Here is an 18736-nt window from a genome sequence, read left to right on the forward strand (position 1 = left end):
ATGGTTTTTTGTCTCCTCACAAAAATGGATTTTGGTGTTTCTCAGACTACTAAAAGACTCACAGGATTTTTAGGAATCGCAATTAATATGAACAACATCGTTAATAGTGATATCTTGGTAGCTGAGATGTAGGAATTGCCAAAATTATTTCACAGATAGGAAGCAGGATTTTATGAAGGCTGAAACTTATTTCTGTGGTGCAGTATCAGTACATAACATTTTCTTGCAGAAATCCAGCTTTTAACTTAGTATTTAAGGTTTTTCATTTCAAATTCAGTTTTTAACCAGTAATGAGACAGCTATTCTGCTCAGGGGGAAAAGTGCTTTTCTCTTTGCAGTTTGACTGCCACCACCCCGACCCCATGAACCAAAAGTGATTAAAATTCTGTGCATATTCTAAACTAGATTAAATGTTCAAACAGCACTACTTAGTTTAGAGTTTCATTATAAATATATATAGGAAACACTTTCTGTTGAAGGTTTTACAGATATTAATGAATATTTCATCAAATCTAGTTTCAAGTTGTTCAGGATCACATCTTACTCTTAACATTGATGCAAACTAATGAACTTGATTCTCTAATTCTTTAGGTAAATTTTTACACCCATGGTGAAGGGCTGTAGGAGCAGAGTTTCAGAGCTGCTTTTAAGCACAGGTTTATATTGACTTCAGAGACTCACAGGCACGTGACAAAATACTTTTCTGATCCCCTTCCCACAAAAATATCTGGCACATTTTCTACAAAGATAAGAGAAATTTAGTAATGAATGGGTAAGATCTGTCATAGCTGAACTAAAAAAAACAAAACAATCTTTGAAAAATGTCTGCGCTATTCCACAAGCTGCAGCTAACTGAAATTTAAGACTGAAAAGCTATTTTTAACTTAGAATTTCAATTACTGGTTTTCTGAAAAAGCTTTCTCTTGCACTGAAAGCCTTCCACACTAAACTAGGAACTGGCAAAACACTAGCTAATATGTGGGCCTAGCAAGAAGGCAAGTACCAAAGCTAGGAAGCTGGGCATTAGAAGAAAACAGGACTGAAAGGACTGTTAAACACTGGAATTGGCTGCCCAGGAAGGTGATGGAGTCACCATCCCTGGAAGAGTTCAAGAAGCAAGTGGACATGGCCCTAAGTGCCAGGGTCTAGTTGACATGGTGCTGATCAAAGGTTGGACTCAATGGCCTCAGAGGTCTTTTCCAACCTCAATGATCCTGTGAAGATTTTCAGGCATCCAAAACCACACAAGATCACTTTTTAAAAATCCTTATGTACTGACATTTTAATTAAAACCATAGGAAGAAAAATGTCATAACACTTCAGAAAAACTCCCCACACTTTTGGCACATGGAATATCCCAAGATTTGCCTGCCTTTTATGCAGACATCACTGGGCCTCTCCTTCCTTGAAATAGAGAAAGGAGTTAAGAAGAAAGTAGAGAGCCAAGTGACATTAGGACATTAATTTATTTATAATACTCAGATGAAAAGGAGTGTTTTTAATAGGAAATGTTAAAAAAAATCAACCAAACAACTGCCTTATCAATTTAAATTTCTCCCTTAGTAATGCAGTAATAAAGAAGTAAAATAGAACAGATGTTATTTATTGTTTTCTGCTAAATAATTAAGTTTCTAAGTTAGTAAAGGAGGACCCTTACTCCTTGGTGCAGCAACTTTCACATCTAATTCCTTTATCTAATACACATCTAATTGCCAGCACTTTCCTACGGTAATATAGCCCAGAGGAAAAAAAAAACCAACAAACCTTCCTGACACCCAAAAACTGCTTACACCTAAGCTGACTTGACAGGTGTCAAGAGCTTAACCCAAAGCTTAACACACCCAAACTGAGTGTGAAAGATGGAAAAGGAGATGAACACAGAGGCAGAAGCTCTTCTTGGGGCTTCCTTTGGCCAGGACAGAGAGGACATGGGGCGCTGGTGCAGCTCAGTGCACCTTACTTGGCACCTGGGCCTGTGCTTGTATCATGGCTCTTGGTCACTCATCCAAGAAGACAATTAAAAAAGGGCCACCAGGACACCAGAGAAATGCAAATGACTCGCCTCTTTTCTATTTGGAAACTCTGCATCACACAGAAAAATCCTGTCATGACTGATAACTTGACAAAGTTTTGTATGAAGTTATAATTATCCAGTAAATCAGCCCTGACAGAAATGTGGTGGCAGCCAGAAGCATAATTGCAGAAAATGTAACTTTGGAACCTTCACTGCAAGTATTTTAACTATCTCATAATGATATAGGTTATTTTTACAACTGGTTAAAGATTATGTAAAGAGATTCTTTGGTATTTTAAGTAAAACATTCAAAAAGAAAAAAAACCAAAACCCACAATTGAGCAATCTTCAGTCTTTTGACCTCTTCTATACTTTATCCTTAGCAATGTAAAAGAAACTTCAACATTCCTTCTAAGGAAAATATATTTAAGTGATGGACAGAACAATGAAAACTGATGAAATATGAACAGCTATTTATAGAAGTTGATTAAGACAGATATTCAACAGCTTTACCAGACAATCAAAATGGGCTAAAAAGAGCTTTAAAATCTATGAGTTGCACAGATTCAACTGGAACAAAATTTTTGGGGTGCAAAATCCTAGTGTAACAGTTTTTTTAGATTATTTTAAACACCTTGGGAAGAACAGCACTAACACTGCACAGATTCTATACCTGTAGGAAAACACAGTCTTTCTGTAACTCAACTAACTCTGAATTGACTAAAATTATATCAGAATCAAGACAGAGCAAAAGGTAGCTCAATGTCACCTGTAACTCCTCAATTTTATCAGCTTCTCCTTTGCCTGCTAGTGACTGGCTACCAAAATTATAACGCAACGAATTCCTTAGTTTTAAGACGTATTAGCAGTAACTTATTTTGTCAGGTGTTATCTATTTCCAGGGGGAAAAAAAAAAAAGTGAAGAAATTACTGTGCTTGCAAATAGATTGCCTTGATTTACTTCTGTTATACTTAAAGCAAACTGAACTAGACAGTATCAAAGCAATTTGTGATTACAGTATAGCATTTGAGCGTAGAATTTGAATTGCTCTTTCTCTTCATCATTTTTTTCACTACTTCTCTTTAGATTACCCAGTAAATACATGTATTTCAATTATTAGTTTCTAATTAGCCTTCACAACTTTCTGAACAGCAACTAGGAAACAGAATGATGAAATAACTAGAGTTAAAAAGAGATTAGATAAATATAAATAAATTACACTTATTATATGCTCCCACCACACCAGGAGATGACTTAACAGTGGAGGAAAAAGAAACACTTTGGAATAATGAAATCAGAGAGGGAATTCAGGTCCCAGAGGCGATTCTACGGAGTTTTATGTTAATGTACACCTTGTGGGGGACCAAAAATCAACTGGAATAGTTTCCTGAAAACCGTTTCCAGCTATTTTCTCATTTTGAAAGTTCCAACTTCACTTGACCCATTAGTCATCATATTACTTACATTTATTATGTATTTTGAAATCTATTACAAAAAAACCAATGGATTCAATATGGCCTGTTTGAACTAAATCATAACATCTATAAAAGAAAACCTATGAGCTGCATTCTGAAATTTCTGTCTGAAACAATTTCTTTCTTTGTCATTTTATTACTTAGAGCTTCAGATAAAAAAAATCAGGGTTATAAGTATTTTACCCTTGTTCTCCATAACATTCAAATTTGTATTGGGAAGATATAATTTTCATCTGTGAACTTGGGATAATGATGTTACTCAAAATGACTTTTTATTCAGAGGGCTAAGGATGAATAAGCAATGCAAAAAATAACAAAAGTTCCTAGCATGTTGCTCCAGATAAATTCCAGCTCTTACTGGAACTGAAAGTTTCAGTGAGCTTATTCTAATATATGCCATAAGTTAATGTACACAATGTTACTACTTCTATGACTTAAAAACAACCATAGTATTTTCCTAATCTTAAACACCAGAAGGTAAATGCCATGAAAATTAGTCATAAGCTGAATATGGACAGGCTGGATCAATGGGCCAAGTCTATGAGGTTTGATAAGGCGAAATGTGAGTCCTGTACTTGTGTCACAACAATCCCATAGAGCCCTACAGGCTGGGAAAGGTGTCTGGAAAGCTGCTTCTTGGAAAAGGACCTGTGGGTGCTGGTTGACAGCAGCTGAACATGAGCCATCATGTGCCCAGGTGGCCAAGAAGGCCAGTGACATGCTGGCCTGTATCAGCAATAGTGTGGACAGCAGGAGCAGGGCAGCAACTGTCCCCAGTACTGGGCACTGGCGAGGCCACATCTCAAGTGTTGTGGGCAGTCCTGAGCCCCTCACCAGACAAAGGACACTGAGGTGCTGGAGTGTCCAGAGAAGGGTGATGAAGATGGTGAAGGGTCTGGAGAGTAAATCTTATGAGCAGTACCTGAGGGGGCTGGGGTTGCTTAGCTTGGAGAAAAGGAGACTCAGGGGGGCCTTATTGGTCTCTACAACTTCCTGAAGGAAACTGGAGCCAGGTGGGGAGTGGCCTCTTCTACCAGGCAACCAGAGACACGAGAAGATGAAATGGCCTCACACTGTGCCAGGGGAAGTCCAGATCAGGAAGAATTTTCTTCATCAAAAGGGTGGTCAGGCATTGGAATGGGCTGCCCAGAGAGGTGGTAGAGTCACCATCCTTTGAAGTATTCAAGAAATGACTGGACATGGCACTAAGTGCTACGGTAGTTGCCACGGTAGTGCTAGGTCAAAGGTTGGACTTGATGATCTTGGAGATCTTTGCCAACCTCAATGATTCTATCATTTATAACACTGGGATCTTTTCAAAGACCGAGATATGTTGAAATGTGACAGAGAAAAATAGGCCATTTTCTAAGAAATTATTCATTTTCCATAGCCTTCATTCAGCAGTGGATCTTTTACTTCTCACAGCCAATACAGAAAAGGCCAGGTCTTTCTCCTTGATGCTGGACATGGATCTTGCTCTCCCCTTCCTCAAGAAGGCTGTAAAATACTAAACTTCTTAATATATACAGTACTTCTATAGAATAGACTACTATTTATCCTCAACTCTTAAGATGATTTAATTTCCTAGTCCTGAACAGGAGAGGAGCAGACAACGGCATGAAACATTTTACCAGCAGTGATATTCTTTCTCCCTTAGCCACCCATCCTGATGTAGGGACTTTAAACAGAGGAAATACGAGGAAGGTAAAGGTAATCTTGAGCTCTGATTCTGATTTGGAGTCAGGGTGGCCCTTCAGCAAAAGGGTAATGGCTGAATTGCAAAAATTAAATTTATAAAAATAGGAAAGAGACATGTAAAGAAAAGACCAGTTGTACTGTTCTCAATTGTCTGGTCAAGCATCAAAAGAGACACAAATTAAAAGAAATTGAAAAGCAAGAAGAATCCAAACGAATTGTTTTTATCCTCTAATTCATCATTCCTAATTTGGATCAAGGCAAAACGAGGAAGAAACTTGAGACAAGGCTTCAGAGGCCATCTGCAGTCCATCTTGCATTCTGCTTCTGTGAGACAGATGCCAGTTTGTCTAGAGGAGACTGGCAGTCACTGCTCAGTATGTCTACCTTCTGCTGACTGTGTGCTGCAGCCCCACAGAAGCCGCTCTCCAAGGCCAATACGGCAAACTAGAGCCTTCAGGGAGCTTAAGCACCCTGAGCCGTGCCAGGCGCTCCCCCACGGGAACACCTCCCTCCGTGACCTAGCGTGTCACTGGCATTACGTGAAGGTGACACTTAGACAGCAACAGCTCCAGCTAACCAGAGCCCAGCTTTGAGAGCTCAGACAAGGCTCAGTGATGCAATTCTACTTCTTTTTAAACCGTCACAAGTAATCCAAGATAAATTGTTGTAGGTCAAGAAGCCCAAAGGTATCATTAATAAACAATGGAGGGTTACTGCTATTCAGTAGATGCTGACTTAAATTAAGCAACTGTGCAGCTACCAAATACAGCTCAGAAGTGTGTCAAGGGCAGGGTGGTGAGGCCAAAAACTGTAATGGAGACATTGGGAGGCACTATCTTGAAAAGAAAACCCTGGCTAAGGGAAACATCAACTCTCTCAACAGAGTCAGAGAAAACGAAGCACAATATAGTGAGACGAAATAAATTGTTCCAGGTCATGGAGCATGTTTGTGGAAAAAAGAGAATCGATAAATACTAACTCTCTATTTTCTGCTTAGCTGCTGAATAATACATCTATATTAAGACACACATGGGAAAAAAAAAAGGAAGTTTCAGAAAATGGGGCAAATGTTTGAAATAAGTGTTAAAAGAATGCCAATACACTGAAAAAGATTATTAGAAAATATTTTCCAACCTATCCATGTGGCTCCAGCATGCAGTTTTCATTTTCTGTACTAAAGCGTATAAGAAACTAAATTTAAAGTAAGTGCTGTAGACATTGTTTTTAGAGAGGTACTTTGATGATTTTACTCATTATTACACTGATATTACAGACAATAGATGTGTCAAATCCAAAGCAATACCTACAGGCTGGTACACCTGTTTGGAATATTACTCTTTGCCCTCTTAATCAAATAAATATAATTTCATGGCTACAGTGTCAGTGCTTTAAAAACTTGTTTGTAAAAGAGCAAAGGGAAAAAAAAACCTACTAGAAAGCTCAAAAGTTTTGCAAATGACCCAGAGTTAATTAGAAAAGTCTGCACCCTGGCTAGTTCCCCTTCTCACGTGTCAGCTCTCATTAAATCAAAAAATTCTCCTTTCAAAGTTAACAAACACCATGGTTAACAAAACTGTTAAACTGGGATCAAGTGGGCACATTCCTAGGTTTATATATGATGTCATGCTAAGCAGCCCACAGCTGAACTTGCAAGTAGTATGAATGATTTTTCAATATATTAAGTATCTGATCTAATGCTAATTTTCTCTCTATAGGCTAACTGTGCTGGGAACAGGTGGCCCTGCTTTCAATTACGGAGGGCTAACATGCCAGTGTGAGGCCTGGATTAGTTCACCTTCTCACAGGGAATTTGCCTCGGTTGGGAATGGATTTATTATGGCTTCACACATGGAACGGAGCTCATGTCAGCTGAGGGCAGTGATACATCATATGATTCAAATTAACCTGCTGTGGACTGTTCCGCAGGGCTGATATTGTGTATTAAAATGACGACATTTTTAAAACAGCTTGAAAGAAACCAGGATTGCTGAAGTGCAATGGTTCCAATTTGTTCCAACTAATCTATCACCTGCTGGAGATATTATTCTAGTGGGTTTCTGGTAGCTGCTATTTTCCAGGTTTCTCCAAACCACTGACCTTGGTAATGGATACAATTGTTGCCTCTGCAAACAAGAGGGGGAAAAAAAGGCTGGAGAGAGTGCCACGGTGCAGTTCTGATCCTTGTTTTTTATACCTAAGCCTAGATCCCCTGCCTAGTGCCCCTTTTGGACCCCAAATCACGTGTGGAGGGACTGGCATGAAAGAGAAACCCACCAGGTCCCCACTTCTCACTTTATCTTTCATTGGGACACAACAGTTCTTAGTTTATTTGGATATTTTCTTCTGCAGAAATTATTTATAAAGGTGAATTATCAAGGACCTCCATTACTTCTCATCTAACCCAATGCCTTCCCAAGGAACTACCGCAGAAAGAGGACTTCAGTATAAAGCATCTACAATTTGCGTGTATAAGCATTTTAAGGCAATTTGTATGAAGCTGTACCTCATAAACATGTTCTCGTATCATTTGCATCCGGAAAGACTACATCAAAGACAGATTTATAGGTAAGAAAGGTGATTAAAAAAAATCCAGAAGGAGGACTAGAAGGTAAAGATGGTAATTTTTCAAAACCTATTAAAACAAGATGGTCATAATTTGTTTCTCACACAATGAATTATATCTAATGCTGAAGCAATAAATAGTTTGCTTCTATGTATTAGACAAAAATTAGATGTACAGTCCAGCAACAGACTGAACATAAAAGACAGAGGGTCATGTAAAGTGATGTAAATGGAATTTTAAAAATTTTAAATAATTAGTTTCTGTAAAAAGAGAAAGAATAGTCTTTTAATACGTTTTGGGGTTAAAGTTGAGGTCTGTTCCCACAGGCCTGATGATGAATGCTTATTTCTCCTAGGATCCTATTACCTTAAATCTGGAAGAAATATAGTTTTTCTTTAGTTGCCAAAAATGTACAAAATAATCAACTCATGTGGCAAGAAGTGCATTAATGTATCCTGTTATTCTCATTTAATTAGTGGTTTCCAAGTTTAGCTACTTGCTGTAGTTTTTTGATCTTCGAGCTAATACAGACTGACAACCTGGTTTCCTGTGTGGTGAAACCATACGATTTTTCTGTGGAACACCATCTACTTATCTACTTCAGCTGACAAACTATTTGCAAGGAGTACTGGTTCTATCTAACAGGGCAAACATTGGGAATCACTTGCAGATTTTTTTCTGTTAACTGCTTGATAGTATTTTGCATTATAAAATATAGGTATGTTTGATTCTTATATTTGAAATTCAACCTCAGCACACCAACAATGTATTTTGAAAGAAAAATGGCATTACAGTTAAACCACTGAACTCTGAACACTTAAAATCAACACAGAAAACTGTATAGTTATCCCAACTGCTACATATTTTTGTCTGCATAGGCGCAGCTTTCAAAAACGTGCTGACTTTTCATCTGTAACCAACAGGCAGCACCTACCAGTAGATTCAATGCATTTCAGCAATTTACTTACTACAGTTATAAACCGCATATACATAAACGACTATGAAAACACACACTATGTCATTAGAAAATAGGTCACTTAGTAGCAGCATTCTTTGCCAGATACCAAAAAAGAATAGCTTTCAAGGCCTGCAACATAACTCTACTCCAGCGGTGCCTCTATTTATTTAATTTATTAGCTAAGCTGTCTCCCATTGGTGCCTTTATTTATTCAATTTATTAGCTAAGCTGCCTCCCATCACACATACTGTTTGTTGACCTTGCAAGAGCTCCTGGGAGTTTTGCTGAGGTTCTTGTCCTCAAAGAACAACTGCCAGCTGAGCTAGGATCTGGTGGTGTAACACTTTCTCCAGGCCTGCTGACGGCCAAGCTACCTCACCCTGGAAGAAGCTGCGGTTAGGGGACTTCTTGTCCCGCAGGGGAGTTAGTAACTCATTTTCCAGTAGCCTGCTGAGGAGCTGTCAGGCTCTTGTAACTCTTTGCATGTGCTGTTCTGACGCAATCACATGCAGAATGAGCCTTCCATTACTCATCCAATGAAACTTCCATCCCCCAAGGAAGGCTTCTTGGTAAAGGTTAGTTTATTTGAAGAGGATCTCATAGTGGTAACATCTGAGGTTAGAAAAATCTGCAAGGGACGGTGGAGCTGTTTTGTTATATACTACACTGGCAAACACTTCATTAAAATTCAGAGAAATTACCGTTGAGTCATGTGTAATGAAAGTTCCAATTAGCAGCAAAAAGTTGATGAAAAAAAGAAAAAAATTCTTTGGCTAAGAATAGATCCTGGAAGAAAATCTCTGAAGTTTCAAATGCTTTGGAAGAATAAATAGATTGAAGATTATGATGCATTAATTTATGGTTTTCCAGTTCCCTCTTGAGCAAAACACTATGGAGGGGAGAGATTTAACACTAATGAAAGATACAACTGAACCGGTGAGATTGGGGTGGACACTTACTATTTGTGAATATATAATTTGCAAGCTGGTGCCAGCTTCCATGTTTGTTAGTTTAGTTAGGAATCTGTCCTACTGACAGGACAGGATCAGGGAAACACCCTCAGTCATGTAATTAATTAAATATAAAGGCTGTGCCAGGAAACTACAGTGAGAACCTTGAGAGAAGTGGAATGCACAAATGAAGGGGAATATGGAAATCTGAGAATATGGAAATCTGACAAACGTGGGGACAGAGGACATATAAGAACTGGAGGCAGAAAGATACAAGAAAACCATTCTGGCAGCAGTGATCAAAAGGTCCCTGATAGTAGGTATCTTAACCCCTCTTGTGTTGTTCCTGATTAGAATGAAAAGCCATCATTTTTTTCTCAAATGGCAGCAGAACATGCAGTAGGCCTGAAGATTCAAAGACCTATTAATGTACCCCAAAAATGGACTAATATTAAAAAAGCTCTGCATTGTCAAGTGGTTTTAAAAGTCTTCCCTAAAATTATGTCTTTAGATAGCATGGAAAACCAAAAAAAGGGACAACAAGGGAGGTTGTTCACATACTTTGTTGCTTCCTTGAAACTTCTGCCTGTGTGCAAAATGTTTTTTCAAGACACAACCACAGTATTTATAGTCACGAGTCAAATATGTGTGTCTCATTCACTGGTTACTCAGTATGATGTCTTGGGCTCTGATATTCAGAAGTGATTACTGCTTCACCCAGAGACAATATGAGCTGTGTTTCTAGCATCAAATTCTGTTTTCAAGTACTTTGGAAAACTAAATTGTGTGTTTTAAATTGATAACCTTAATAAAATGAGAAAACATTTAATGTCCCTGTGCCTCAGTTGTCTTCTGTGAAATGGCAAGAGCATAGTATTCCAACATCCATGCGAGGGTTCTGCAGGTAAATTAGTATTTCTGTAGCTCAGATGCTACAGCTGTAATGCATGCAAAGGTAATTCTGCTGCAGATCCAGGATTAGAAAGTGTGCTGTAAGATTGTATGAACAGGTAACTGAATGAACAGGAAAATCCACTACTGAAGAGTATAAATGACTTATCACTCACTCTGTGCTGTGTGAAGTAAGGATATTCAGGATAAATAAATAAGTTAAATAATTGAACAAAGTGTAACAAATATGCATATGAGAAAATAGTTACAATGTATTTTCTAACTTTCACTATAACCTCAATCATTCTACATTGTAATGTAGCTATAAATACATACTTCACAAAATAGAGAATGCAAATTGCAGGAATTTCTGATGCTCTGGGAGTGGAACTTCAAGTGACATTATCTTACATAAATGCTAACAAACCTCTACACTACACCACTTACATTAACTAAAGAAAAACAATATCAGTAACTTTTAAATTTTACAGTATCAGCATTTTGGGTGACTGGAATTTCCAGCACCAGGTACCCAGATTTCAAAGAAGATGACTTAAAAAATCTTCAGAAACGTTATAAAAGTCGTATTTTCTAATCACAACTGCAATAACATTTCAGTTTTCTAGGACTAGAGGCAGGTAGGCTTCATTCTGCTGGAAATTTGATAAATTCAGCTTTTCTAAACTTACTGTGGGAAGAAAATTAATAATTAGACTTTAAACCAATGACTGGTCCAGGACTGCCCATTGCCCAGCTTCCAGTTTCATTCAGGGTAATTGCTGGAGGAAGAGTTCACATTCATGAACAAGGAATACAATACATTTCTAATCATCTGATATCATAGAGTCATAGAATAATTAGGGTTCAAAGGGACCTTAACTGATGTCCTTCAAGCTCCCCTGCCATGGGAAGGGACACCTTCCACTAGACCAGGTTGCTCAGGGCCTCATCCTGTGTCTATGTGTGCTTATCTATAAACAGATTACATTAGAAAAGAAAGTTTAAAGTGCAGCACTTACCTGGTCCATTAAGGAAGTCTTTAATTTGCACAGTGATAAGAGGAGGCGGAATACCACTTTTAGCATCTACCTCTCCTGCTACTGTCTGCAGCCAAATCTTGCAATAATCCAGAGTTTCTGGCAGAGTCTTCCCAGGATCTACAGATGATAATCACCATAGTCATTAATTATATTCCAGCAATAATATGTATTACAAAATGCTACATACAAAATTGACTAAATAAAATTAAGAAGTTTCAAAGGTAATATGGTAAATATTATACCTAATATAACTGGTTTACATAGCATTTGCACCTACAGACAGATGCATGCATAGAATAATGCATGCACTCATGGGCAAGAGGACAAAGCTCTAATTACAAAAAATTTAGAAAACATGCAAAAATGCTAAGTAAAATATGAGTAAAATACCTCAATAAAACAAGATGACTGTAAATAGCACACAATTTCAGCTTTAATTAATGATTAAGTAATGACACTTAAGGACTCCTTGCAAGAGAATCTGTGCTCAAAACCTGCTACTAGATTGTATTGTCATTGCTCAGTAGAGAAAATAATACTGGAAAGGTAAATTATAAAGGCAAAAACCCCAGGATGCTATGAGAGCTCAGGAACAGAGCACAACAACAGTGCAGTTGTATCATTCCCTTTGGAGCTTCACCCAATAGTTTATCAGTAGCTATTCTTGGGTACCATCTCCAATGGTGTTCCTTTGATCAGTCTGAAATACTGCAGAAGAACATTAAAATTAAATCCATCCAAGGGCTATTGTCTTCATTTTCCATGTATCACACATAGCAAAAACAGTTGGGTAAAAGGTTTTTAATCCTTAGGGACTCATGACCTTCATAATGAGTATTCTCAATTCTGGCATTATGGCCAGAAATTATAAATAAATAAAAATAATTTAAAAAATTATAAATAATCAGTCATCATTCATTATCGAGTCTGCTTTGTTAATTATTGAATGTCTGTCTCATCCATCTTAAGGAGATTTTCTTGAAGTCTCTCCTTTTCAGTCAATTAAAAACTGCTATAATTGCTTTGAGTTTTACTGAATTAATTCCTTCCAGGAATAGGATTTACATACTCAGTGTTATATTCAACATATGGTATTGTGGTATCACAGTCATATGTGGACTTGGTATATAAAGTCAGCTTTGGAATTTGTGTTTCTTGACCTTATCATGTGATTCATATAAAACTTGGCACATATGAACCCTTATGTGATTTCAAAGAACCTACTGAAACCAATTGATCATGACTTTAGATCTATATGGGAAAGATCAAAAGTTAGCACATTCTTTTGTTTTTATTTGATCAATTTTCAGGCAATGACTTTACAGCAGTATTTGTACTGTATAGCATATACATTACAGCCTTTTCTTCCCTCTATTCCTGCTACACATTTATGAAGTCAGCTCTCAATAGTTATTTAAGAGCTCTCACTGCATGCAACAGATTTGTATGTTTTCCATGAGAATTTCCACATTTTTATGATCTTACTCATTTTCTTTTAATTAGAATAGAGTGGTATGGCACACTGCCTTTTCTATAGTAACTGTTTTAGGGAATATCTTGTGTCTGGCATTTTTCTAGTATACTGAAACTACTACTACTACTACTACTACTACTACTACTACTACTACTACTACTACTGTTACTCATCATCCTCTACCACCTTTTTTCCCAAAACACAGATTTGTAGCTGTTCTGAACAAGGATGTTATCTCTGACTTGGATCTATAAAATAATATCTTAGTTTGTGCTGTTAGATCATCATAACCAGTTCACATTCTAATGTTTTTCAGAATAGATAGTGTAAAGCATTGTAAAAATGACTGGATTTTGCTCAATGAACATCAATGAATTGATTAAATTAATCTCTAAATTACCGTCCCTCTGTAAGTATTAATATAAACATTTAGGTGTACTAATATAGCACAAAACATTGCAATATGCCATTATTTTGTCTCATTTCTGGAAGATATACATACAGTATAAAGCAACGTACATCTTCCACCAGCTTTTTAGAAAATCCACTACATTTACAACTGAACATTTGTTTTGTAAAATACACTTACAGGTAGTATTATTATCCTAAGATGTGTTTATGTTATTAAATACCTAATAATTATTTCAAAGTTGTAGCTCTTTCAAGCTGAAAATATCTCTGATTAAAAGAACTTACACGGCAGAAAAGCCCTGCATGACATATTTCATTAACTGTACAAACTGCCCTCAGGCCACTGGGAACTGCAGCACTTAAGCACAGAACCAAAAAAGTAAAGCAACCATGGGACTTTCAGGAGATTGTTTTGCTCTGGTATGTCTCCAGGGTGTGCAGCACTATCATCTCTTCATCACCTGGGGCACTGCAGGGCTGGGATATGTGCATAATAAGGACTCCAAAATTTACATGGTAGGAACACAACTTGAAGAAACCTCAATGTACAAAATTAGCTCAAGTCCAACAAAATACATTGCTTTTAACTCAGCACTGGTCTTACTGAGTTCAAGCACTTTTAAGTTCAAGTGAGACCGAGCTAATTTTGGAGGCAGGAGTATTGGATTGATGATTTTGCATCAGAGGTAATGATATCAAAGGGCCATGCAAAGAGCCAGCTCGAGTGCTTCCAAGCACACGGCATAGAGTTAATTGGGAACCTGGGAAACAGACTTGGCTCTCCAGCCAAACATGCCAGTTTTAAATTTTTATGTAATGATAAGAAAGCTAAAATCCAGAGGTTTCAAAATTGACTATACTTGTGTATATCAAAAACTTGAGGGAACTTCTAAATAAAATGTATGAAGGTAAGACAAATACATATCTCAAGGGTCAAACAACCAAAGGATGTGTATCCCTATTAAAATATCTTCTAAGGTAGAAAACAGCACGTGCATTTTCATAGGATCAAGAATCAGGGAAGTAATAAAGCAATATCAGTCAACCAATCCCTATGCCAAAAGTACAGGAAACAGAAGTAATTTAATCAAAAAAAAAAAGAATTTTAGAATGAGAAGTGAGGAATTCATGATGAGAACAGCTATTAGAAAAAGGACTCTTGTCTCTCAAGGAAATGATGGAGGCATTCAGAATGTTTAAAAATACACTTGACAGAACACTATAAAATATACAATTGGGAACAATTATGCATCAGCAGGGAACTAGTTCTGAATAATGTATTATAATAGGTCATTTCCATTTCCATTTTCTATGATTCTCCCAAAAATCAACACTTAAATTTGCAGTTATTTGTATAAAGAAAATGCTGGAGAAAACCCAAGGGATGCATATATAAGTAAAAGGAGAGGCTAGAATTACTCCACAGCAAGCCAAGAGAGAGAAAAAAAAGAATTGAGAAGAGAGGAGCAGAGAAGATGGCCAGAAATTTTATCCTTCACATCATGTGAAAAAATTGTCTGTGCCAGCAAAGGAAAATGGTGAGACAACTATCATAGATTCACAAGACTTTAAATTACAAAACTGTAATTTAAAATCTGTAAGACTGAAAAGATGAAGCCTTCAATAGATCCACATTTACCTTCCTCTCTCCCCTCTAAAATAAAATTTAAAAAATTAAAAAATAAAAAATCTCTGGCTATTTTTGAATTCACCCAAAGCCACTTTTAGCCTTGCTGAAATCCAAACCTCAGCTCCAAACTTCACTTCAAGAAGTATCTTCCTAAACTTGATTTGAATTTGCAAGCTTTTGATTTCACCGCTATCCCCTTGGTCTTCTGTTAACAGCAGACAGCAAACCCCAAACTTGTGAGGAGAACAGGCAGTAAAGGGAAAGGAAACGAGGAAGGTGGGAGAAATTTCGCATCTTGAAGATTTTCATTCTCCAAAATGTGTCTTTGTTCCTCTTTGTAGCTGGCAGCCAGGCCAGCCAAGGGGGCACAGCCTGGGGGGAGCTCAGGGACCCAGAGCTGCCGTCAGCGGCGGGCAGGGGCCAGGGCCACGAGCGCGTGTGCGGGGCGCTGCTCCGCTGGAACAGCACCCTGCCCCAACGAGCACCGCAATGTGCTTTCATTTCAACCGATGAATCATATTTTGGTCTGCAGTCAATTTTAAAAGCCAGTATGATGCTGCAATCATCTCTGCATTCGAAACTCCGAAGCGGAACGTTTGGTCTTGTTTTCAAAACGGTTTCCACTGGAATTCAAAGAACACAAGTGGAAAAAAGCATTTCTGCTAGCATACTCACAAGTGCTGCATCAGGAAGCTCAAAAACGAGCACTTAAAGTAACCTGAGGAATGCACATTCCCAGGCCAATTTGGCTTTAAGGGTGGGGGCTGCACTGCTCCCCCCCATCCATGACCGCAGATGTACTGGACAATAAATATACCCAGAGGGGAACAGGTGACAGTCCAGCAGAACTCTCTCAGTGCTGTGCTAGGAAACAGCCTTAAATCCTCTCTCTGCCGTGTAGGAAGCACGGGCTGACAGAGAGGCAGTGAATCAGGCTTCCCGCCAGAGCCAGCCTGCGCTGCTTTTCATGCAAAAGCCTGGAAAGGCTTTCTATTAGATCAGAGGTTACATGTGGTCTTAGCTACTGCATCTGCTCCTCATGGACCCCCTGCCATCAAAGGCGTGGGTGTCAAATAAAATAAAATGAAATAAAATAAAAATCAAGAATAATTCTGGACGGCCTCACAATGACTGTTTTTCGCAAATGAGTCGTTGGTGGAAGTGGAAGAAATTCCATGCATAACAGACATTTACTGAGAAATTTCTCTCCCTTGAAACAAGCAAGCACCACAACCTCCTCTTTGAAAGTAAACAAACAAACAAATAGAAAAAAGATTTTTCAAGAATGCCCAGAGTACAGTGGTCAGGAAATGAGGCAATTTTGTATCTGGATTACATTACCTGAAACAAAGCAAATAAAGATTTAAAAAAAATATTTATAAAAGCAGCTTATGAGATTACATTAAAAACAATTGCACCCACTTTTATTTAAGTAAAAATGGCCAAAACTCTGTTAGCAAAAACTAACAGTAAGCAGATGCCTTTTGGTTAAATATAGGATGAGCATTTAATAAAAAACGGCCATTTTACCATATCTTTCAGTCTATTTTTACAGAATCTCACAAGTAAACTCAAGGAGCAACTAGTCCTTTTAGGGAGGTTATTAAGGAGTTAAAATTTATCCCATTAATTTATTTACTTTGATTGCAAGTTCCTGTCCCTTGCAGTAGCATAATTGCAATCAAGCTGCGCAATTACAAAACACAAATGAAGCAGTTTAGCACAACCATAATAAAACCGAGCTAACATTTCAACAACCTAATAAGACTCCTGCTTCTACAAATTGACTTGCCAGTGGACTTGGTTGTAGGGAAGACTGAGGAAGCACAACCATTGGGTCTTTAGCTACCACATACAGAAACTGGTCTGATGCAAATGCGCTGCTACTGACTGCTAATTAATAAACTAACACTGAACTTTTAAATAGCCCATTTCCTCCTATTTAATTCTTAAGTTCTTATTTCTTTCATATTTCAGAAATTAAGCTAAAACTGAATAACACAGCTAGTGTTGGAGGAGCCAAGCTCTTAGGATGAAATTTGGTGTTTCAGCCACTGTACAATGCTCTGTCTCACAAAGGGAACGATAGTTTAATGTGAGAGATTGTGAATTTTATGCTCTATTCAAAACTAATAACAAACCCCTTGTCCCAAATAAAATACATATGGCTTCATAACAGTATAAAATATTCATTTCTACACAATGCTCAAAGCAGTAAGCCATCATGAAGCAGTAACCCTTAATTCTGTCACCAGCCCGAGACTAACTATTATTCTCTTTAAAATTCATGTTGGTACAATTTAAAGGACAATTTCCCTGTTTTATAAAAAGGTTCATAAAATAGAATGTCATCAAATTACCTGTTAGAAGCATTTCTAAAGTCTAGAAAACCCTTGTTGACTTACAGCTAAACAACGTGTTTCTTAGAAGTACACTAGTGGTAGGTAAGGGATGAAAAGGACAGCTAGAACCAGACTGTCCCCAGGTTTTCTTTACCCTACAGTTTTTTTGTGGAACTTATGTCAACCAAAAAATAAGACCTTCTTAATTTCTCAACAGACTTCTGTATTTGCTTCTGCTTTGCACAAAATTGAGGGTTGTTTCAATCTACTGTTTCAGTAGATTTTTTTTCTTTTATAAAAGCTCTAAGAAATGGCACAGTATTTCACAAAGACCCGAATCTATGGCTGTTGAACAAACAGAATTCAAGTCTTCAGAATTTCACACCAGAAGTGATAGAAACAATTTTTCCAAAAGTTTAAAAGCACTCCTAAACTACTCTTATGCAGTGTATATGCTGTAGAATGCATAGAATACATAGAATGATTTTAATGGGAGAGAATTTATTAGCATGTTTTGAATGTAATGTAAATATTTCATATATAGCTTAAATTTAACCATATTAGTTTAACCATTATAGCTTACATAAGTTTAACCATATTAGTTTAAGTAATGAGAAAACATCCCCATAGGATTACCAACAAAACTGTATAACAATGTAATTTCACTTTTGCTCAGACAAGAGTCAATTTTTAGGCTGTGATCAAAATTTGCAAGGTTATAGGCCTAAATTTTTGAGCTGCTGCTGTGCTGTTGCCTACCTCTATCACAGGATGGAAAGGATAATATTTTCATTAGGTCTATTACTTGGTTGGTGGGTTTTTTTTGTTTGTTTTGTTTTCAAGGGGGAATATGCTCTCTCAGTTCTCATAATCCAGCTAAAATACATATTTTAAATTTAGCTTATGTTCTCTTCCCCATTCTATGTTAGATAATAGAGTTAGTCGCATGCATACATATACACAAAAGAGCAATTTCTAGAGAGGCTACCTGGAAACATGGTTTAGTAATATTCACTACAATTTAAACATCATTTATGCCTTTTTCCCCACTCTCCATTCCTTGATACACAGAGAAATATAGGAATATAGTGCATATGTTTTGTAAGGAAGAAGAGAAACTAACTTGGTTCTTTCAAATATCTATATTGTTCATATGGATGATGCATCTCTTTCAGACAAAGCTGTCAGCAAATAGTCACAATATCAAGAGAAGTTGGTGTGATTGATGAAATCAATCACAGCAGCACAAAACATGCCAAAAAGAGCTCCGTGTTCTGTATTATGTGATG

The 18736-nt window shown here is 37.4% G+C and overlaps 1 protein-coding gene across 8 annotated transcripts in view; it reads right to left on the reverse strand.

The window, feature by feature from the left end:
• The window catches only part of VPS13B (vacuolar protein sorting 13 homolog B), a 428881-nt gene that overhangs the window by 97023 nt on the left and 313122 nt on the right, over nucleotides 1-18736 (reverse strand). For all 8 annotated transcript variants that reach the window (XM_040076409.1, XM_040076406.1, XM_040076434.1 and 5 more), the window contains one exon: nucleotides 11570-11707. In XM_040076409.1, coding sequence (XP_039932343.1) covers nucleotides 11570-11707 — 138 coding nt within the window. The remainder of the gene's footprint in view (nucleotides 1-11569; nucleotides 11708-18736) is intronic.

This window comes from Hirundo rustica, chromosome 1 (assembly GCF_015227805.2).
Source record: "Hirundo rustica isolate bHirRus1 chromosome 1, bHirRus1.pri.v3, whole genome shotgun sequence".
In the NCBI taxonomy this organism is placed as follows: Eukaryota; Metazoa; Chordata; class Aves; order Passeriformes; family Hirundinidae; genus Hirundo; species Hirundo rustica.